The sequence below is a fragment of the Sorex fumeus genome, unplaced genomic scaffold, assembly GCF_029834395.1.
Source record: "Sorex fumeus unplaced genomic scaffold, SorFum_2.1 ptg000098l, whole genome shotgun sequence".
In the NCBI taxonomy this organism is placed as follows: domain Eukaryota; kingdom Metazoa; phylum Chordata; class Mammalia; order Eulipotyphla; family Soricidae; genus Sorex; species Sorex fumeus.
The window spans coordinates 35,247,533-35,271,216 of NW_026606155.1; the positions used below are offsets into that span (position 1 = coordinate 35,247,533).

A 23,684-nucleotide genomic window follows, 5' to 3' on the forward strand; every position below is an offset into this window, starting at 1 on the left:
CAGGTTCTGTAATTGTAGTGTCAATTATTAGGATGACAAGACAAGAAATTACTGAGTTGGACATATTAGATTATTGTAACCTTTGAAAGGAAGCATAGTTTCCTTAGTTTCCTAAGAATGGAAGAGGGTTAGGAAATAAAGAACTACTGAAGAAAAAGAGTAGAGGATTGGAAAGTGATGGAATTAAGTAAAGTTTTAAGGGATAATAGTATTGAGGGAAGTGCAGTGATAAGTAGATATTTGACTTACCTTTATGCTTAATTTGGTAGACTTCAAGTTACATTTAGTAAGGTTTTGAAATGCTTTGTTGTAGCAACATAACTTTTGATTTTTACAGAAAAATGTATGATACATATGTATGTGAATATAAAGATGTTTTGAAGCAATACCAACTGAAATACTCAGAAATACCCCTTTCACATGAATATTATGAGAAGAAAAGAGAGCATGAAGAAATTCAGAGCAGAGTCTTAGCAAGTACTGAACAACTAAAACAGAATGAAACAATTTTTATTGAGTTTCTAGGTATTGACTTTTTTTGTGTTCTTAAAATAGTGGTATCTTATTCTGAAATATATCAATCTAAAATGTGGCTTTATTTTTCAGTGCCGCCTCCCTTTCCATCAGTTACTAAGTGGACATTACATCTGTATCCATTATAGTATTTCTAAGTAAAATTTATATTAGAAAAGTATTTCTGTGTTTTCACTGTTAATGATATTTTTCTGGTAAAAATTGATAGGTGTTTTTGAAGATCATTTTGAATTAAGTTCTCTTAGGTAGTAGTTTTATTTATTTTATATTTAAAATTTTTAATAAATTTTAAAAGTATTTAAAATTTCTAATTGACTGAGATTCTATGGTTTTAAAGTACTATTAATAATGAGTTTTCATGTACATACCACAGCCATTACCAGTGTACCCACCTTCCTTTTAGGTTAGGTTTTATAAAGGTGTGCTTGTTAAGTAGTAAGCAATTTTAATAAAGAAAAGTGATATATGTATTCGAATTTTAAGTGGTATACCTTAGCACCTAAATGAAGTCACGGTCACGGTCCTCTTGTTGTTCATCGATTTGCTCGAGCGGGCCCAGTAACGTCTCTATCATGAGACTTGTTGTTATTGTGTTTGGCATATCGAATACATCAAGGGTAGCTTGCCAGGCTCTGCCGGGCGGGCGAGATACTCTTGGTAGCTTGCCGGGCTCTCCAAGAGGGGTGGAGGAATCGAACTCAGGTCGGCCATGTTGGCCGCTTGTAAGGCGAACACCCTACCGCTGTGCTATCGCTCCAGCCCAGCACCTAAATAAATGAAAAAAAATCTTTATGTCTTATTAAAGATAGGATTACAGTTAAATTGATTTTTTTGTTAGTATGAAAGGTATAGGAAGGGGTGATTCACAATTATTTGTCTATAGAAATTCACTGGGGACCTATCTTGTGATAGGCAGTATTAAAGATCTAAGTTTTTGCTGTCACCTGAAAGAATGTTCCTATGTGGCATGATTATTGTTTGGGAGTAGAAATGTTAATATTGTTAATATAAATGGACTTTTTGAAGCTTTCTCAGAGCCTGAAAGTAACAAATCATACCAAAATGGGAGCATTCTAGTTTTTAATTCTACTGGCATTGAATTAAATACTTATGTAACTCTTAATTAGTCTAAATCTTGCTTAAGATCTTTCCTGATGATGAATTTGGCACTTAATACGCATCTAACCCCCACAATCCTTCATAAGCTTTTCTATGATTATAACTCCCCTGTTTGTACTAAGTCTTCTTTAATCCCTGCATTCTACCTTGCATCCTTCTGTTTCAGTCTCAATCCTTTTAACTTTTCTGCTTCTAGTTCTGTATTCTATTTTTATACTGTTCTGTACTTAGCTATTCATTTGCTACCATCTGTGTTTTAATTTCTCAGTAGTAAGGATAGAGTTGTAGTGCAGAAGTTACAGCAGGAGTTAAGGGAACTGAACCATAGGATGGCATGAGATGGAATATAGCATCACCAAGAAAGTAGAATTGCTGGAGGTATGGAGAAAAAGAAATTATGATTAAAATGTCTATTTAAAGTTTAAATGAACATTTTATAGTATTATATGATTATATGGCAGCAGCATTATAAATAATATTCAACTGAAATTTTGTGCTCTACCATATATATAGAGCGATAGCACAGCGGGTAGGGCGTTCGCCTTACAAGCGGCCAACATGGCCGACCCGAGTTCGATTCCTCCGTCCCTCTTGGAGAGCCCGGCAAGCTACCGAGAGTATTCGATATGCCAGACACAGTAACAACCAAGTCTCCAATGGAGACGTTACTGGGCCCGCTCGAGCAAATCGACGATCAACGGGAGGGCCTTTACCTTTACCTTTACCTTTACCATATATTTATGTAAACCATGTATTTAAGACAGTAAGAAAAGTATGGTTATGATATCGACAGATTTTCCCTGAATTTAAAATTTTTTTAGTGAGTAAAAATGGTTACAATAGTGTTAGCATTTATGGTTTTAGTATATAAAGCTACTGTTAACTACTATGACCACTACTGTGTTTATTTTATTTATTTTACTTTTTTTTTTTTTTTTTTGCTTTTTGGGTAACACCCAGCGATGCACAGGGGTTATTTCTGGCTCATGCACTCAGGAATTACTCCTGGCGGTGCTCAGGGGACCATTTAGGATGCTGGGAATTGAACCTGGGTCAGCTGCATGCAAGCCAAACACCCTAACCGCTGTGCTGTCACTCTAGGCCCTACTGTGTTTATTTTAAAACTAAATGGACTGTAGAAAAAGCTTGACCCATGCAGGTTATCTGTTATCAAATGAGAACTTTTCTACCTGAAAGCCAACTAATTAGTCAAACAAACAAAAGATAAAACACTGTGAAAAAATTTAATTAAAAGAAGAAAATCCTCTCACTATTTTGGATTATATGTGTTTTTAAGCTCAACATTAATATAAACAAACTTTCTTAGTCTGTTTTCCTAACTTTTATATTTGTTTTATCTCTGTCCTCAGATTTTATTATTTTTATTATATGAAACAAAAATGATGTTAAGTAACATTACTTATTTCTGACATAATACAAATATTGTAAATAAAAATTTACTTCTGTAGTATGGTTCCTTAATATAAAAGGGTTAATTTGAGAGTTAAAACACAAGATATTATCAAACAAGCCAACAATGTTTCACAAGGCTCATCTGAAATGAAGAAAGAAGTAGATGAAATAGAAGTAGAAATCAACTACTTAAACCAGGTATATATTTTATTACATGTGTATAATGTGTGTAATAGTGTAAAAATGTAATGGAATGCTTGTTGGCAGTCTTAGAAGAGCTATTTTTTTAAAACAGATTTTATTTATTTTTATTTTTTTGCTTTTTGGGTCACACTTGGCAATGTACAGGGGTTACTCCTGGCTCTGCACTCAGAAATCACCCCTGGAGTTGCTCAGGGGACCGTATGGGATGCTGGGAATCGAACCCCAGTCAGCCGCATGTAAGGCAAATGCCCTACCCGTTGTGCTATTGCTCCAGCCCCCAGAAGAGCTATTTTTAAAGAGCCTAAACATATAGAAAGGCCTTAGATATATTATTTGCTCAGATTACTTTATAATAGATATTTAGTGTAGTTAACTCTCAGTTTTGAGGAAATGAATAAAGAAAGCAGATGAAAGAATATAAAATTAATAGCAGGAATGAAAGCTATTAAAAGAACTATAAGAGTAAGTCAGCAAGCAAATAGAATAGTACATGGTTTGAAGAACTCAATCTTGAAAATTTATTAATGTTCTCTGTATAGCTAGAATTAGTCTTATCTTTAAGGAATAGCATGCATTTCCAGTGTCATATATTGAGATATGGCTTTTGTTGAGAAGTATAAGAACACTGCAAAGTCACTTGGATTAATAAAAAAAGGAGAGTTTTATGTGTGTGTGTGAGAGAGAGAGCATAAAAATAAAAGGATAGTTAATTTCTGAAATATTTGAAAATTACTTTGAATATATATGTTTATCATCCATAGGTAAGAAGTTCCAACTAATAATTTTATTTTAGTAATTATAACTGGGGATGACCTCTTCCTTTGAAATACATGGAAACTATGTCTCAGTGTGGAGAAATCAGTGTCTACTTTGCTTCTAACTGCTTTTATAAAAAGATGGAAATTCATTGAAATTTTGTTTTACTAATGAAGTGTGAGGAAAGTAAAATGAGTTTGTTTCACTACTAAATTTGACTGCTTTGCAAATTTCACAAATAGTTAATACCATTCAAATCATAAAAGCATTTTTAATGCTTTTTAGTTAATATTTTTAATTTTGCTTTTATTTTTCTTCTTAGCAAATTAAAAAGTTTTATGAAACTGAGAGTCTTTTAGAAACTCTGGAAGAAAAAAATAAAAACACAGAAAACAGAGAGGAATTGGAAGAAAGGTATCACTGCATCACTGTTATCCTGTTGTTTGTAGATTTATTCGAGCGGGCACCAGTAACGTCTCTATTCCTCCCAGCCCTGAGATTTTAGCAGTCTCTCCTTACTCGTTTTTCCCAATGATTGGAGGTTCTTTCAGGGTCAGGGGAATGAGACCTGTTATCGTTACTGTTTTTGGCATATTGAATACGCCACAGGGAACTTGCCAGGCTCTGCCCGTGAGTGGGATACTCTCAGAAGCTTGCAGGGCTCTCAGAGAGGCATATATATATTTCTATGATTTGTTGCCTACTGTCTGAATCCCATCACATATGATGTGATAATTATGGAAAATGGGTAGGAAGTATCTTATAATGTGTCCAGAAAGCGGCCTGGAGTGTGGGGGCAGTTGGGTAGTAGAGGGTAGTAGAGGTTGGCTGCTGGGGCTGGGCCCCTTGGGGCAGGGAGGGCTCTCACCTGTCCACTCTGGGGTGCCCCGAGTCAAAACAGCCTAGCGTTGGAGTCCGGTGGCATGGTTATGGGAGCCTCATTTTATGCTCCCTTCTGGGAGAAGCAGCCGTGAGAAAGGTATAAATTGACTTTAATGTTGAATTTTATCTGAATAGATATTTTGATTCTATATATTATACAAAATCACTAATATTACAGTATTTATAATTTGTTATAAGTCTACTTTCTATTTATTTTCTATAAAACGTTATATTTTAAAATATTATGAATTAGTATTAAAATCTGCTTGTTTTTAGTAAAGCCAAGAATAATGTGTAGAAAGTGATAGGATAGCAGAAGTAGCACATCTATTGTCCTATACCTGTCATGCCTGTACATGTCATTATTTTGTTGTTGTTGTTGTTGGGCCACATTGGCAGTGCTCAGGACTTGCTTCTGGCTCTGAGTTTAGGAATCACTCATGGCAGGGGTCAGGGGATGTGATGCAGGGGATCAAACCCATGTTGGCCATGGTATATACATAGTATAGAGCTGGTAGGCACACTTTCTACCCCACTGTATACCACCTCTCTGGCCCTCATCCTATTTATTTATGGTGGGTCAGCCAGTGAAACAAGGCACAGTTGTGAGAGCAGAAGCATTATGTTTACCTGTTTGAACACCCTGACCCTGGCTTGGCAAATTCCTTTACCAGAGTGAAGAAAAGCTAAAATACTAGATCTGTGACAATGTGTTTCCTTAACTTTTATCTTAGTGGTGATAAAATATATATAGAAACATTAAAAAACAGACAGGTATTTTTGCTTTTTTGGTCACACCCAGCAATGCACAGGTGTTATTCTTGGCTGTGCACTCAAGAATTACTCCTGGCGGTGCTCGGGAAACCATATGGGATGCTAGGAATCAAACCCGGGTCGGCCGCGTGCAAGGCAAATGCCCTACCCGCTGTGCTATCGCTCCAGCCCCAGAAACATTAAAAAATAGAGTGATTTTACCATTTTACCTACTATTGTTGCTTTTCCTGCTATACTTTCACTTTTTTCTTCCTGCCTATACCATCTTTTATTTATTTTTTTCTTCATAATTTTATTTATTTATTTATTTATTTATTTTCTTCTTATATTTATTTATTGAATCACTGTGGGAAAAGTTGCAAAGCTTTCAGAGGTTTAAGTCTTGGTCATGCAATGATCAAACACCTTTCCCTTCACCAGTACTCATTTTTCACCACCAGGAACCCCTATATATCCCCCTCCCACCCCTCCCAATGCCTGTGAGGCCATCTTTTATTTTTAAATCCCTCTCCTCAGGCTCAACTACCCTCTTTATTATTATTATTATTATTATTTAGTATACTCTGCAAAGTCAGCTTCTCTTGCTGCTTCTCTGGATCTTTTCTTGATTCCTTTATCTCCTATCCATGGAAATGTACCTTTAATTTTATTTATTTATTTATTTATTTGAAATAGACAATGATCAGAATTTCACTTAACACAACTTTTTAATATAAAAATTATATTAAGAGTAATTCAGAATAAATATTTATTACTGACAAATAAGATAAATATATAAATTAGTATTTAAGTCGATTAATAGTTAAAGAAAATAAAATTCCCTTATCTATTATCTTTATTGTTGTTAATTTAACGATTAATTTTGGTGCTTTCTGGGGGTTACATACACTTGGTAGCAGTGCACTATTGACTGCACATGCTGTGGTACCAGGGATCACAAGTGGTGTTCTTCCTAGAATCATACTCTGCTGTGCTGGGATCACACTTATCATGTGAGGCAATATAGAAAATGAATTGCAGTCTTGCAAGATTGTGCTCTACCACTGTGCCAGAGCCCTAGGACCAATGTTATTTCTTTAATTTGGGAAATGTCAGTGAAATCTTTCTTCCACAAAAATTAAAGACCCATTTATTTGTAGAATTAAGAATTTAACTATGTAGTATTCGATACTTCTTATAACTTTTCTAGCTAATTAATGTAATTCACTTTTCTCCTTAGAATTTTTGAGAAAGATGAGCATGAACATGTACTTTCATTGAATAAAATATCTGAAAACAGTCAATTACTTCCTCCTCATGAGTCACAGAAATTGGTCAGATCAGTAAAGATACAGTCTTCAGAAGCAAGAGTACCAGGTATAGTACATTTATTACTAAAATACTTTGTTTCCCTTAACACAGAAGAAGAACTAGAAGAAATTTTAGTTACTTTTTCATATAAGTGGGAATAAACACAACCAGAAACTAGTAAATTTAGGAAAGTACCACTTAGATTCTTACTGAGGGTAGACAAATTTTTTTTTAAATTTTTATTAGTGAAACATGATGAGGTACAGTTGTAGACTTACAGATTTTTGTGCTTGGGTTTCAATTATACAATGATCAAGTACCCATTCCTCCACCAGTGCCTATTTTCCACCACCACAGATCCCAGCATCCCTCCCCCCCCCCCCCCCACCGCCTCTGTGGCAGGGCATTCCCTTTTCTTCTCTTTCTCCTTTTGGGTGCTGTGGTTTGCAAAAGAGGCACTGAGTGGCAATCATGTTTGGTTTATAGGAGGGTAGACAAGTTTTGACTTTTTTTTCCCTTTTTTTTCTTTTTGGGTCACACCCAGCAGTGCTCAGGGGTTACTCCTGGTTCTGCACTCAGGAATTACTCCTGGTGGTTCTCAGGGAACCATATAGGATGCTGGGAATCGAACCTGGGTCGGCTGCGTGCAAGGCAAATGCCCTACCTGCTGTGCTATTGCTGCAGCTCCAAGTTTTGACTTCTATACCTGTTTTTTCTCTTTGAGAAATAACATGATTTTAAAAATGTATTTTGGTCTGGTTGAATTTCTAGCAGAAATAAATTATATATTCTTTCCTTTTTCCTTGAGAAGTTGTGCTATAAGCACGTATGATTAAGGTGGATATAGTTTTGTGTTTTGAGATATATGAGTGATGTTCGTTGAATCTGCAGATTAGGTAAACTATATTGGATTAGATTAACTACATTGGATTTGTTTCTCTTTAGTTACTAACATCACTAGTGTAATTTTTCTTGTGGGGGTGGGGGGAGGCCACACCTGGAGGTGCTTAGCACTTATTCCTAGGTTTGCTCAGAAGACCATATGGGATGGTATGACAGGGTTGAACCCAGCTCGGCCATATGCAAGGCAAGTGCCCTCCCTGCTGTACTATCTCTCTGGCCACAAAAGAAGTTCCTGGTGCTGTGCTCAGGAATCACTCCTGGGGAAGTGGGGGCTGAGGGACATATGTGGAGCCAGGTATTGAACCTGGGCTGGCAGTGTGCAAGGCTAGCACTCTACCTACCCCCTGTAGTATCACTCCAGCCTCTGCACTAGTGTATCTTCATTGGCTCCTCATTAAAAAGATGCTTTGTGGGGCTAGAGAGGTAGTACAAGAAATATGACACATTCCTTCCACACAGTCAACCCTGGTTTGATCTCCAAGACTACATGTGGTCCCCTAAGCACTTCCAGGAGTGATCTTTAATCCCCTCTAGGTGTGCCACCCCTAAAATTAGAATATAAAGATGTAGTTTTATTACATTTATAATTACTATAATATTAATAACTTTAATAACATATAAGACTAAGACTTAATTTCATAATTCTGTATTTTAAATAAAATATTTCATTAATTTTTTTAATTTACAAGGATGGGTTAAATGTTGGGCATAATATTTGATTCACTATCAAGAATTTTTTAAAATCATTGCTATATAATAACCTAGATAAAAAAGAAGAAAGTTTTGCAAAGTGGTCAAAGCTTCCAAATATTGACTTCGGACAAAAAGAGGATGATACACAGGTAGGTATTTCTTTTTCAAAGTATAACTTAAATGTCTACTTTAAATAAGACAAATGTGCTTCCACTTAGGAAGCACACATTGTATATGTGGGGTGCATATGTGTGTATGTGTTGTGTGAGCACATGTGTGCAACAGAAAGAAATATGCCGAATTAGTCATAAGTATAATATCAGAGCTTAAAAACTTAATACTTAAATATTACAACTTGAACAGATGTTTAGCTTTTCTTAAAAGAAAGAAAATATATTTAAAAATACCAAGCTTTGCATGTAGATGAACAAAATATGAAACATTTCTGTAGAACAAAAAAGACTGGAGTGAGGAGAGAAATTGTCCAGTACTTACATGGAAGAATACTCTTGCAGAAGTTCTAGGTCTGAGGAAAATGAATAGTTACTGGTTGGGTTGCTTTAGTGGGAATTATTTGGTCTATTTAACTATTATTTTATCTATTGAATTCATAAGCATCTCATCTTTGTCTAGGCCTCCGCAATAGGTTAACTCTGTAGGTAGGAGTGGTGAATATATAAGATCTTGGTTTACAAGAATAAATGGTACTCTGAAAGGGTTTTTTTAATTTTGGTTTTGTTTTTCGACCACACTATTGTCGCTCAAGAACTTCTTCCTATGGTGCTCAGAGACCATGCAGTACCAGTGATCCATTCATTTGAGCTATCTCTCCAGCCCTATCTATGTTTCTTGATGATCATGAGAAACAAGGAGCATACCATCCTGCAAGCTATCTCCTTACATGGCACTTCTGTCTTCCCATATTTTTGTGAAAACCATCCAGAGAGAAAGTCACACTGAAAAATATATTGCTTTGGGGAGGTATCTAAAGTAATTAGTGGGCCTTAATAAGTTTGAATATGTATTAACTGGGGCTGGAGAGATAGGACAATGGGTAGGGTGCTTGCCTTGATGCTGCCAACCTGGGTCAACCCTCAGCACTCCATATTGGTCGTGTGTGTCCTACCAGGGATGATACCTGATTGCAGATCTAGAACTTCTGAGCACAACTGTGTGTGGTCCCAGAACCAAAAAACCAAAGATATTAAAGATATTTAACACTGTCCTGTCTGTCCTCCCGTTGTTCATTGATTTTCTCGAGCAGACCCAGTAACATCTCCATTATGAGACTTCTTGTTACTGTGTTTGGCATATCAAATACGTCATGGGGAGCTTGCCAGGCTTTGCCTGTGGGCAAGATACTCTCAGTAGCTTGCCAGGCTCTCCGAGAGGGGTGGAGGAATTGAACTCGGGCCGGCCATTTTGGCTGCGTGCAAGGCAAACGCCCTACCTGCTGTGCTATCGCTCCAGCCCAAAGATATTTAAAAAATCTGAAAACCTGAAACTGAAATTCTAGATGCTATTAAATATAGTTAAAAAGATGTAATATAAATGAAAGAAACCCAAATTTACTAAAGTTCTTTTTATGTTTGAGAATAGAGGGATAGGATAAACTAATTATGTATGTTGTTAGAAAAATGTAAATTTGTACATGTAAATTTATCCTTTATGTTAAACATATAAGATTGATAACCAGAAGAGATAGGAAATGTGTAAATTTTAAATGGTAGTATAAAAGAGGGGAAAGAAAAAAATCCAGTTTAACAAAGCAGAAATGTGGGGAAGAGAAGAATTAAAAACAGGAAAGCATTGTAAATAGAAATCAAGGCACCGCAAATCATTTTGAACAAATCAGTGATCATAAAAATTTGATTGAGTTGTTCCAGAGAGCACAGGGAGCTACAGAGGTTAAGGCACTTGCTTTGCACACAGCCAACCCAGCTTCAATCCACAGCATCACATCTGGTCTGCTGAGCACTGTTAGTCATATATGATCCCTGAGTGCAGAGCTAGGAGTAAGCCCTGAGTAAAGCTGACTATGACCCCAAAACAAAAAAGTAAAATAAAACAAGAAAAATGGAATTAGCAAGATAAGGTGCTTCTATAGAAGCCGATTACAAATACCTACTAGTACCTTTTTTTTGTTTGTTTGGGGGCCACACTTATCAGTTTCCTGGCTCTGCTGTGCTCAGAGATCACTTATGGTGGGAACCATACTGAGTGCCAGGGATCAAACCTGGGGCAGCTGCATGCAAGGCAAGTGCCCTGTTTTTGTATTATCTCTCCAGTCCCTAAAATACATTGGGGGTGCTAGGTGCAAGGCCACAGGCAAAAGAAATACCCTACCCACAGTGCTATTATTCTGGCCCCACCAGTTAGTGTTAGCCTAGTTAGTGTTATCCACCAGTTTGGATAGCCTAGAATACTGGCTGTTTCTACCATTGAAACAAATGAAGTGGATGAAAAAGGATGAAGGGGACTTGAATATCGCGTTTAATATACTTTGCCCAACATTCACAGTGTTTACAGTATTCATCAAACTTATAAATAAAAAGTATCTCAGTCAATTCAAAAGAGTTGTTTTCACTTATTAAAATGTTTTTTAAAAAGTTTAACAGAAAGGTATAGCTCAGTCCCCAAAAACTGTTTTGCTTAGGGAAAGAAAAAATTTTTTTTTCTCTTTTGGGTCACACCCGGTGATGCACAGGGATTACTCCTGGCTCTGCACTCAGGAGTTACTCCTGGCAGTGCTCAGGGAACCATATGGGATGCTGGGAATTGAACCCGGCTTGGCCACGTGCAAAGCAAAACTCCCTACCCGCTATGCTATCTCTCCAGCCCCCAGGGAAAGAAATTTAATGTACTTGTCAAATTACTTTTGGGCTGTAAAATGAATCAAAGTAGTAAACAGCCACATTTATCAAACTCAAATTTCAAACTCATTTTGACCTATAAACAACTCATTTATTTTTTCTTTACAATTCCATTAGTAAAACAAGTTTTCAGTGAATTTCCATCTATTATTTTTTTAAATAAGGATCAATGAGAAGCAAACTTGATGTTGATTCCTCATATTGAGACATAGTTACAGTGTATTTCAAAGGAAGTGGAATCCACTTATAGTTAATAAAATAATACTGTTATATGAAAACTTATACCAGTGAATGATAAACCTATTTTTAAATTATGACATTTTTTGGAGATAGGGGCCACACGGAGGGCTCAAACCTAGTGCCTCACACACATGAGGCATGCACTCTGCAAATGTTTGGGGACTTATCTGTCAGATAATAAAATGTGAATTTTTGTTGATATAGAATTATATATAATAAAATTAACTTACTATAAGTATTTCACCCGCATGGCAAAGCCTGGCAGGCTCCCTGTGACATATTTGATATGCCAAACACAGTAACAAGAAGTCTCATAATGGAGATGTTACTGGGCCTGCTCGAGCAAATCAATGAACAACGGGAGGACTGTGCTATAGACAGTGCTACTATTAAATTTAAAAATTACATTAATTTAGGTTAATATGATTATAAAAGTATTAACATTTATCTTTTTGATATACAGATTTATTGTACCTCCACCACCACTACCAAAATGTCTCAGACTCTGAGTTCACTTTAAAGTACAAATAGTGATTTTTAACTTATTAACAAGACAGTAGCTAGCATATCATTGTCTATTCTAAAACATTTTTAATACCCCAAAGATTTTTAAACATTAAAATTCAGTAATTGTAATCATGTGATTAAAAAAAACCCAAATTAATCAAGGCTGTACATAAAAGTAAAAACCTACATGACATTTTTCTAAGAAAACTAAAAGATAATGACAGAATGGAAAAGGGGTCCAGTGTCCATAATATTGAATATTATAAAGAAATATATTGTAATTCTTATAAACTAATAAAAAACACATGGACAAAGGATAAGACCTTTTACAGAAAAGCTTTTATAGGAAGGTAATCACTAAACAGAACAAGATGCCTGATCTCAGAAGTATACTGAAATGCAAATTAATTTTTTTAATTTTTAAATTTTATTTTTATAAAGTTGCTCATAATAATTGATTACATTCAATGTTTCAATACTAATCCCACCATCATTACACCTTCCCACCACCATTTTTTCAAATTTTCCCACCACCACCAAAAACTGCCTCACAGGCAGATGCTAAATAATTTATTTTGTATTACTTGTTATGAATAGTATGAGATATCCTGGGATTCTAAAATTTAAATATCGGGTGCCAGAGGCACAGTGCTACTCTCTTCTGAGATTCATTTGTGCATCTCTGGGTCATGGCTGTTGATGCATTTAAAGGATGCCCAGAGGCAGTTTGTGGGCAAGACTGCCAGGAAATTGGAAGGGTGGGGAAATGAGGGGAGGATCTCATTCCCAACTCCATGAAGCCTGGAGTTTTCAATCACAAGTCCTGAGTACCTGGGTTTTTCAGGGGGTTCATTCTATTGCTTGGGATCAGGACTTGGGACGAGCCTGTGCAGCTCTATTGTGTGTGTGGCAGTTATTGGGTTCTGGAGATTCTCAATCTGGAGATTGCAGTTGTAGGGGTTCATTTGGGGCAGATGTAGGGACACACCTGTGCCCCTCGAAGGTCCCCAATGAAATCAGCCTGGCGCGGAGTGGGGAAACATCTCTGTGCCGTGCTGCTCTCTTTTGAGACTCATTGTGAGTCTGTGAAATGCAAATTGAACCAGATTGGGAGACCATATGTGGTGCTGGGGAATGAACCTGGGTCAGCAATGTGCAAGGTAAGCACCTTCCTGCTGTATCATCACGCCAGCCCCTAAACTTTTCCTTTTAAATACGTTTTTATTTTGGGTCAAATAAAAAAATTAGGGACTTTTCAAAAATGATTCATGAAAGAGTTGAAAAAGACAATATAAACAATATAGCAGTAGTTTAGATATTTATATTGTATAAAACTTAAAATATTAGCTCTTTAATAGAAATATGAAGCAAAGTTGCAGGCCTTAAAACAACTTATTTTAGCTTCTGTACCTCAAAAGAAACAGTGACCTGAATACAAGAATACAAAGACAGTCTACAGAATGGGAAAGGATATTCATCCAGTACCCATCTGATAGAGGTTTATATTAAGGTTATACAAGGCACTGGTTGAACTCTACAAGAAGAAAACATCCAATCCCATCAGAAAATGGGGTGATGAAATGAACAGAAACTTTTTCAAAGATTAATTCCGAATGACCAAAAGGCACATGAAAAAATGCTCTTCATCACTAATCATCAGGGAGATGCAGATCAAAACAACAATGAGATATCATCTCACACCACAGAGACTGGCCTACATCCAAAAGAACAAAAGCAACCAGTGTTGGTGTGGATATGGGGAGAAGGGGACTCTCCTTCACTCCTGGTGGGGATGCCGACTGGTTCAGCCCTTTTGGAAAACACAATATAGGTGTTTTGTAAAAAATTAGAAATTGAGCTCCCATTTGACCCAGCAATACCAATTCTGGTACTAATATCCTGGAAGTACAAAAAATATAGTAGAAATAATATCTGTACTTATATGTTTATTGCAGCACTATTTACAGTAGCCAGAATCTGGAAAAAACCTGAGTGCTTGAGAACAGACCATTGGTTAAAGAAACTTTGGTACATCTACACATGGAATACTATACAGCAGTTAGAAAAGATGAAGTAATGAAATTTGCATATAAATGAATCTGCATGGGGAATATCATGCTAAGTGAAATGAGTCAGAGAGAGAGGGACAGACATAGAATGACTGCACACATTTATGAAATATAAGGTAATATAATGGGAGACTAACACTCAAGGATAGTAGAGATAAGGGCCAGGAGGATTGCTCCATGGCTTGGAACTGGCCTCACATGCTTTGGAAATCTGAGATAGAGACGGGACCACCAAGTAAATGATGCTTGAAGGGATTGCTCAGGATGGGAGATGTTTGCTGAAAGTAAACTATGGACTGAACATGATGACCACTCAGTACCTGTATTGCAAACCATAACACCCAAAATGAGAGCGGGTAAAAGAGAATTTGCCTGCCACAGATGCAGGGCAGGGATGGGGGTGGTACTGGGAGGGATACTGGGAATATTGGTGGTGGAGAATGGGCACTGGTGGAGGGAAGGGTACTTGATCATTGTATGACTGAAACGTAATCACAAAAGTTTGTATGTCTGTAACTACCTCACAGTGGTAAAGGTAAAGGTAAAGGCCCTCCCGTTGATCGTCGATTTGCTCGAGCGGGCCCAGTAACGTCTCCACTGGAGACTTTGTTGTTACTGTGTCTGGCATATCCAATACTCTCGGTAGCTTGCCGGGCTCTCTGAGAGGGGCGGAGGAATCGAACTCGGGTCGACCATGTTGGCTGCTTGTAAAGCGAACGCCCTACCGCTGTGCTATCGCTCCAGACCTCACAGTGATTCATTAAAAATTAAAAAATAGAAAAAATAACAAGACGATAAAGCAACTTATTTTATTTCCCATGATTTTGAGATATCATAGAGAATAGACTCAGAACTCATATGTTTAGTTGATAAAATGCTAAGATTCACAGGCATATGGGATATTTGTTTACTTAAAATGTAGAAATATTGCCAGGGATAGCTATTATACTCATTAAATGCATCAAATTATTTGAAAATATTAAACTTTTCTTGTTTCTCAGTATTTGATTTAATGTTTTATAAGAAAGTGATTTCAGTTATTATTTGTAGTTTTTGATATTGATAATGTGATGATGGTAAGGTTGACAATGCTAATGCAGAACACTGAGTAGCCATAACAAAAAGTTTTTATTTTTTTGTGTCCAATTCTTACGCTTAATTTCTTTTATTCAGGTATTTAGTGATTCTTCAATGAATAAACATTTGAAATGTTCACATATTAAGACAATTAAAAGTTCTCAAGATTTTATGCAGTTCAGGTAACTTAAAAATAGAAAATTCTTTTATTTTTAGAATTATCGACTCTGAAAATAATTAAAAAATTTACTGTTTTTTTTTTTTTAGGTTGTTAACGCCACAGAAACAATCAAATTGCAATCAGTGGTTTGAAAAAAGAGATTTAGGTAATGCATAATGATTATTCCACTATATAAAAGTAACACTTTTTTATCTGTAGCACAAAGATAGCACTGTGGCACTGTCTTCCCATTGTTCATCGATTTGCTCAAGCGTGCACCAGTAACATCTCCATTGTGAGACTTGTTGTTACTGTTTGAATACGCCACAGGCAGCTTGCCAGGCTCTGCTGTGTGAGCAGGATACTCTCGGTAGCTTGCCGGGCCATTCGGGAGGGACGGAGAAATTGAACTTGGGTTGGCCGCATACAAGGCAAACACCTTACCTGCTGTGCTATCACTCCAGCAATGTTAGCACATAGAATTGACATTTTTTTTTAATTTTTAAATTTTTATTAGTGACACACCATGAGGTACAGTTGTAGACTTACAAATTTTTGTGCTTGGGTTTCAATTATACAGTGATCAAATACTCATCCCTCCACCAGTGCCTATTTCCCACCACCACGGATCCCAGTATCCCTCCCACCCTCCATCCCCCCCATCCCACCCTGCCTCTGTGGCAGGGCATTCCCTTTTGTTCTCTCTCTCCTTTTGGGTGTTGTGGTTTGCAAAAGAGGCAATGGGTGACAATCATGTTTGGCCTATAGTCTACTTTCAGCGTGCTTCTCCCATCCTGGGAGGATCCTCCCAACACCCTTTATTTGGTGTTCCCTTCTCAATCTGAGGTCCCTTTTCCCCTAGCATGTGTGGCTGGCCTCTAAGCCATGGAGCAAAATTCCTGGTACTAATCTCGGCTATTGTTGGGTGTTTGTCTCCTATTTTGTTACTTTATGTTCCCCAGATGAATGCGATCTTTCTATGTCTATCCCTCTCTTTCTGACTCATTTCGCTTAACATGATACTTTCCATGTAGTACCACTGATATGTAAATTTCAGGATTTCATCTTTTCTAACAGCTACATAGTACTCCATTGTGTAAATGTACCAAAGTTTCGTTAACCAGTCATCTGTAGAACTGACTTTTATTTTCAGGTTTTGAGATGGTTAATTCTTTGAGCATAAAATTCTGTAACTATAAGCATATTCAGAATAATCATATAATATGAGTTTATCTTGGTATAATACTCATACTACATGGTTTTAAGACTCAGCCAATATGGGTATGAGACACAGCCAATATGGTTATTCTGTGAAGCTGGATATTCTTTTATTCTGAAAGAATTATTTACCTGTCACAGGTGATCGGTTCCACCTGCTTATTAATTATCTATATGTGCCAACTTGATAGTGTTGGGCTGGAGAAATAGTACAGTGGGTAGGACTCTTGTCTTGCATGCTTGGGTCACACCCAGTGATGTTCAGATGGCACTCTTACCTCTGCTTAGTAGTCATTTCTGGTAGTACTCAGGGGACTATATATGGTGTTAGGAATCTAAGTGGGGTCAGCTACTTGCAAGAGAAGAACCTTAACCACTCTAGCTCTTCAATAAAAGTCTGTTTATTGAAAAATGTTGTATGTTTTTTTTTGTTTGTTTGGGGATTTTTTTTGGCTTTTTGGGTCACACCCAACAATGCACAGGGGTTACTCCTGGCTCTGCCCTCAGGCATTACTCCTAATGGTGCTCAGGGTACCATATGGAATGTTGGGGATCTAACCCAGGTCGGCTGCGTGCAAGGCAAACGCCCTACCTGCTATACTATCGATCCAGCCCCAAGAATGTTGTATGTTGAAAATAATAGTTGTTTCTTAAATGCAAGGGGCATAATTATAAAGCTTATAGACTGTCAATATACAGAAATATCTTTATTGCCTAGGGACAGATGTATAGATAAAGAAAATGTACATATGCATGTAATAATACCCACCTATAAGAACAGGTAAAGTTTGAGTTTTGAGACAACATAAAACAGTGATGGAACAGGGTTCATACCATGCAAAATAAGGAAAGACAAATATTGAATGCCACTCATATGTGGGATACAAAAGAAAAGCAAGGGAATGGGTAAAATTAAATTCAAACAAACCCTTGAATTCAGACTGAAAAACTGAGAAACTAGAGGAGGAAGAGGGAGGTATGAGTAAAGGAATGAAGTTGGAGAGTTCAGTGTTCTATGATGGAGGTATATTGGTACTTTGGTGGTAGGTATGGTGTGGTAACATACATTTGGAAGAAAAGCAAAATTGTACCCCTAGATATAATTTTTTTGGTTTTGTTTTTGTTACTGGGACACTCCTGGTTGTACTCTTGACTCTGTGTTCAGGGATTACTCCTGGTGGTCTCCTGGGACCATACCAGGTCCCAGGAACCAAACCTGGGTCAGCTGCATGCAAGGAAAGTACCCTGCCTGCTCTACTCTCTCTCCATCTCCTAAATACAGTCTTGTAAACCAACATCTCAGTAAAATCAAAATATCAAGGCTTATGGGTAGAGCATATGCTTTGTGTCAATCTCTGTATTCTCTGTGAGTGGAGGGAAATAAAATAATAGTTTCAAAATAGAAAAGGTTTTATTTAAAAATTTTAAAACCCAATTACAAAAAGAATGACATAATTGTCTATATGAAAACTATTTTTATTCAGTAGATGCCATAGAAAGTATGAAAGACAAGTCACCAAATCAGAGTGTATCGTGGAGTTTTTTTTAATGAATTTTATGAATTATTTTATGCCTAAAACTCAACTATCAGTAAATAGTTTTGTAAAATTTGTAAATCATGGCTTTTTAATAAAAATTTTTAAGAATTACAAAAAAGACTATCGGAGGACTGTCACTGTCACTGTCCTCCTGTTGTTCATCGATTTGCTCGAGCGGGCCCAGTAACATCTCCATTAGAGATTTTGTTGTTACTGTGTTTGGCATATCGAATACATCGTGGGTAGTTTGCCAGGCTCTGCCGTGTGGGCGAGATACTCTCAGTAGCTTGCCAGGCTCTCTGAGAGGGGCGGAAGAATCAAACTCGGGTCAGCCATGTTGGCTGTGTGCAAGGCAAACACCCTACCACTGTGCTATCGCTCTATCCCTATCAAAGGACATTTTTCAAAAACATAAAGAACTTATATAAAAAGAAGAAAAAGGCACCCCAATTAGAACTATGCACAAAATATACAAATAGGCACTTCAAATAGAAAAATTTTTTGACACACATGTAATATTATTAACAAATCATTTAAATGAAAAAATATATTAAATAAACTATAATTATATATAATTAGCAAAATTGTTTGGCTTTTATAAATATTGGTGAGAATGTAGACCAATAGAGAATCTCACAGCTACCAAACCGACATTTATCACTGTATGTTGAGATCATACCCAAATTATAATTGGAACTAATAATTTTATGTGGTGAGATTGATTTCCTAGAGTAGCTTAGGGTGGCTGCTTGCTACAGTAAAAACTGGTACAGTTTTTGAAGGGCTGGAGCAATAGCACAGCAGGTAGGGCGGTTTGCCTTGCACACAGCCGACCTGGGTTTGATTCCTCCATCTCTCTTGGAGAGCCCGGCAAGCTACCGAGAGTATCCTGCCCACTTGGCAGAGCCTGGCAAGCTCCCCATGGCGTGTTTGATATGCCAAAAACAGTAATGACTCTCACAATGGAGACGTTACTGGTGTCCGCTTGAGCAAATCGATGAAAAACTGGAGGACAGTGACAATGACAGTTTTTGAAAATGAAAGTGTACATACTTGTACCTTGTAATTCTAATCTTAAGTACATTTCTAGAGTAACAGAAGTATGTTCATGCAAACTAGTGGTTACCTCAGTTTTTTATTTTATAACATAAAATAATGTTTATAGCATTATTTCTTCTTCTCAAAGCAGAAAACCCTAAATACCCATTTGAAGTTAAATGGATATATTGTTCTGTGTTTAGATATGAAATACTTTGCATCCATAGAAATTAATAAACTATATGTAGCAATGTAGATAAATTTTACAAGCATATGCTAAACAAAAAATCAAGAACTCATTTAATTATTATATTGCATTTTAAATAGGAAAACTGTTGTTTATAGTTATTAAATATTACTGTCTAGAACTAATACTCGAGAAAGGAAACTATTATCATAAAATTAAAGTGGTAGGATGGAGAGATAAGCAGTGGGGAAGGTGCTTGCCTTGTTTGTGCTGGAACCTGGTTTGATTCCCAGCATCCCATAATGTCCCCTTAGCACTGCCAGAAGTAATTCCTGAGTGCAGAGTCACTAGTGACCCTTAAGCATTTTCAGGTGTGACCCAAAAACTAAATAAAAAAGTCAATAGTGGTTACCTGGGGCCAGAGCGATAGTACACCAGGTAGGGCATTTGCCTTGTACACACCCGACCTGGGTTCAATCCCCAGCATCCCATATGGTCCCCCAAGCACTGCCAGGAGTAATTCTTGAGTGTAGAGCCAGAGCATCACCTAGTGTGACCCCAAAAGCAAAAGAAAAAATCAAACAACAAAAAACTAGTGGTTACCTCAGTGGAGGAGGATATGAGGAATTGAAATCTTTATTCATAATGTTCCTTTTGGGGGGCCTGGTTGATATTTACATAATTTCATGTGGTTCAGCTAAGTTTTAATTTTCAATGAAATTACAAAAAAGAAAAAAATAGTGTTCTCATATAACAGATGCTGAGTATGGAGAAAAAGGAACAGGAAGACAATTAAGAGAATTAAAATGTTCTTCACAAGTAAGTGAAATGCTCGCTTTCCTACACATAGTTTTCTTTTTAGTTTGTCTTTTTCTCTTTATGGTCTTTATAGTTTATTTTTAAAGCAAAACATAAAATTTAAAATATTTATTTTATTTTAATTTTTGATATAGTGTAATGAGGGCTGTTACATGAGGTCTAGATATTATTAGTTTACTGTGGTGTTAGAAATTCTGTCCTTAAAAGAGTTTCTTTTATTAAAATTGAAGTCTCAAAAGGTTTACATAAATATGTACTATTTTCAACAGTCAACTATATATATCTTGACACAACAGCTAAGTCACGGCTTGACAAGACAGTTTTGTTTGGTATTATTTGATGAGATTCTGAAACAGTTTATTACTGATAGTTGCCACAAAAATATCTTCAAAATATTTTTAAGGTGGAAAACTCATGTATAATTTACCATAAATACTAAGGGTTAAAAATAACATAGCAGTTTCCTATTATAAGGAAAAAAACACATTTTAACACTCCAGTTGTGTTTCTGTAATGAATTTTGGAGTAACAAACATTTGAGAAATCATATTTATAGTTTTATAAAAATTATATAAGGAAATTTAATATTCAGTTTTCAATCTTTACAGAGAGCATCTAATGAGAATTTATGAAAGGTACATATAGCACAGTGAGACCCAAGATTGCTTTTTCAAATGTCATGAAATTATATAATTCAGTAGTGTGGCAGACATCTTGCCCACAGGTTAATCCTATGAAGGTCTGTAAAATCATGTGGTCTGACCCTAAAACAGGATAAGGCACACATAATATAGGTTGCCACAGGCTCTTCTCTCTGTATTATTTGGTCCACATATATAAATATTCAAATGGCCCTTGGTAGAAAAATGGTTTCCCATCCTTATCTAGAGCTTGATGTAGAAATTTGTATAGAGACATCACTTGGGACCAGAGAGAGAGTATAGCAGGTAGGGTGTTTGTCTTACACATAGCTAACCTGGTTTCAATTCCCAGCATCCCCTGAGCCCATCAGGAGTGATCCCTGAGAGCAGAGCCATGAGTAAGCCCTAAACAGCTTTAAGTGTGGCCCCCAAACCAAAAAAAAAAAAATTACAAACAAATGAGACAATCATTCGTGGGCAGGGGAGGGGTCAAGGGATCAGAGCACATGCTTTACATGTGGGGGACCCAGGTTTGCTCCCCATCACTGCATAATCCCAGCACTGCCAGGAGCACTCCCTAAGTACCACTGGGTGTGTGGCACAAGAAACAGAAAAAGAAACATCAGTCCTAAACATTTATTCAACAATTTGAATATGTTCTGTTTATCATTTGCTTTTTTTAGGAAGAAAGTAAAAAATAGATGATTTTTTTTTTTCATTTTTCCAAATAGATCTATTTGATATCTGTTTCAAAAATGTACTCTTACTTTACTTCTTATGTTTCATTTTGGTTAGGGGACATATCTGGCTGTTCTCAGGGATTATACCTAGCTCTGTGCCAAGGCATCTTGGAGGTGATGCTTGGAGGACCAGATGGTACCAAGGATCAAATCAGGGTCATCCTCTTGCAAGACGAGCAACTTAAACCTTGTACTATGTATCTAACCTCTTAGTTGTCTTTAATTAAGTAGCATTAATAAAAACATTGCATGTATTTTTATTAATATAACAACATTAATTTGTGTACTGTTGTTACTTTTAATATGCAGGTTATAGGTACAGAAATTTTTGAAAAGCCAGCAGAAATTAATAGTGATGAAGTAGAAGAAAGGACTGAGAATTTCCCACAAACTCCTGAAATACCTATGTTTTTGAGAACTGAATCTACGAAAACTCCTGAATCTTTGGAGAAAATACTGTTCTCTAAAACTCCACCATTTGAAAAGTAGGTTATTAATTGATGATTATACTAAATGAGTATACATCTTGCATGAAATTTTACACAAATTGATGAGAATAAAATGCCTTGGTTCTGTAACTTATAGGCTTCATTATGGAATATTTAAAATATACAATGAAGTGAGAGACTAGGAGAATGTTATGTACCTATTATTTACCTATCACTCTATTTGAATCACTCTATTTGAATGTGCTGCGATTCTTGTTTTATTAAATGTTTTCTACTATTTTCTGGTAATATTTAACTGAGTATTGTCATAGACTCTGAGTACTATCCAAAATAAGATTATTTAGATTTAAGATTTTCCAAAGGATAAATAAAAGTATGAACAAATTTTAAGTGTAATATTGTCATATATAGTAGATTGTAAGTATCAACATAAATTCTCACAGTCTATTCTTTTGTTGTAATTTAATGATTATTGCAAGAAATACCATTCTCTTTATTAACTTTGGTTGGCATTAATAATCTATACTTTTATTTGACTTTGGAAACTACATTATTTTTAGTGAAGTCAAGAATATAGTGTTGCATTTAACCTTTCTTTACTTCATTCTCTTAACACTGAACCCTGAAATTCCTCTAAAACGTTATAATAGATTCTACTGGATCAGGGGTCTCTTGTCTGTATTTTACTTCTGTACTTTAAGTTGATAGGATTTTATGTATTATTGTCATATCGGTTGTTTTTAATATTGCTCTTGTTTTATTCTGGGGACATACCCAGAGGTGTGCTTAGGTGATACTCATGGCTTGGCACTCAGGAATTACTCAGGGGCTTACATGGGAAGCCTGGAATTGCCTGTGCAAGGCAAGCTCCCTCCCTGCTGTACTATCATTCTGGCACCTTATTTTTGTCTGTTTGTTTTTGTTTTGGGGCCACACCCAGCAATGCTCAGGAGTTACTGCTGCCTTTGCACTCAGGGATCACTTCTCCTGGCAGGCTCAGGGACAATATGGGATGCTGGAAATTGAACCCAGGTTCGCTTTGTGCAAGACAAGCACCTTAGCCACTGTACTATTCTTTATTGTCATATTGTTGACTGAAGAACAGCATGTTCAAAGTGGAACTTAATCAAATATGAGAACTATAAAGAATGTGACAATCATGTGTTTACTCTTTTATAGATGAGCAAATTTTTTTGTAAATTTAACAGACTCAACAATGGCCTTGTAAATAGGGAGATCTATTGGCATCTGTCATTTTTAACAGTAATATACTGACCATGTATAAACATTTTATGAGTTCTGTTTATTTTCACAACTTTGTGAGATGCAAGTACTTTATTTTCTTAAGTGACACTCCATCTTTAATGGAGTTAAGTTTCAAACTAAGGCTGTTCTTGCTTTTAATGTGTTGGCATACTTTTGTGTTTATGTTTTCGTATACTTTTGTGTCCAGTTGTTATTTATGAATCATTTAATTATCTCCTTTATCCAATAATCTGTAAGGGTCCCAGATATGTCCACTTACCCACATACCAAATACCAAATTCTGCAGGATGGATA

The 23,684-nt window shown here is 36.4% G+C and overlaps 1 protein-coding gene across 1 annotated transcript in view; it reads left to right on the forward strand.

Moving 5' to 3' along the window:
• Positions 1 to 23,684, forward strand: part of CUNH14orf39 (chromosome unknown C14orf39 homolog) — a 58,081-nt gene that overhangs the window by 22,161 nt on the left and 12,236 nt on the right. Inside the window, exons 5-14 of the mRNA XM_056134195.1 lie at positions 338 to 525; positions 607 to 649; positions 3,144 to 3,264; positions 4,349 to 4,440; positions 6,902 to 7,038; positions 8,641 to 8,717; positions 15,431 to 15,516; positions 15,602 to 15,660; positions 20,233 to 20,294; positions 21,985 to 22,159. Of these exons, the coding sequence (XP_055990170.1) occupies positions 338 to 525; positions 607 to 649; positions 3,144 to 3,264; positions 4,349 to 4,440; positions 6,902 to 7,038; positions 8,641 to 8,717; positions 15,431 to 15,516; positions 15,602 to 15,660; positions 20,233 to 20,294; positions 21,985 to 22,159 (1,040 nt within the window). The remainder of the gene's footprint in view (positions 1 to 337; positions 526 to 606; positions 650 to 3,143; positions 3,265 to 4,348; positions 4,441 to 6,901; positions 7,039 to 8,640; positions 8,718 to 15,430; positions 15,517 to 15,601; positions 15,661 to 20,232; positions 20,295 to 21,984; positions 22,160 to 23,684) is intronic.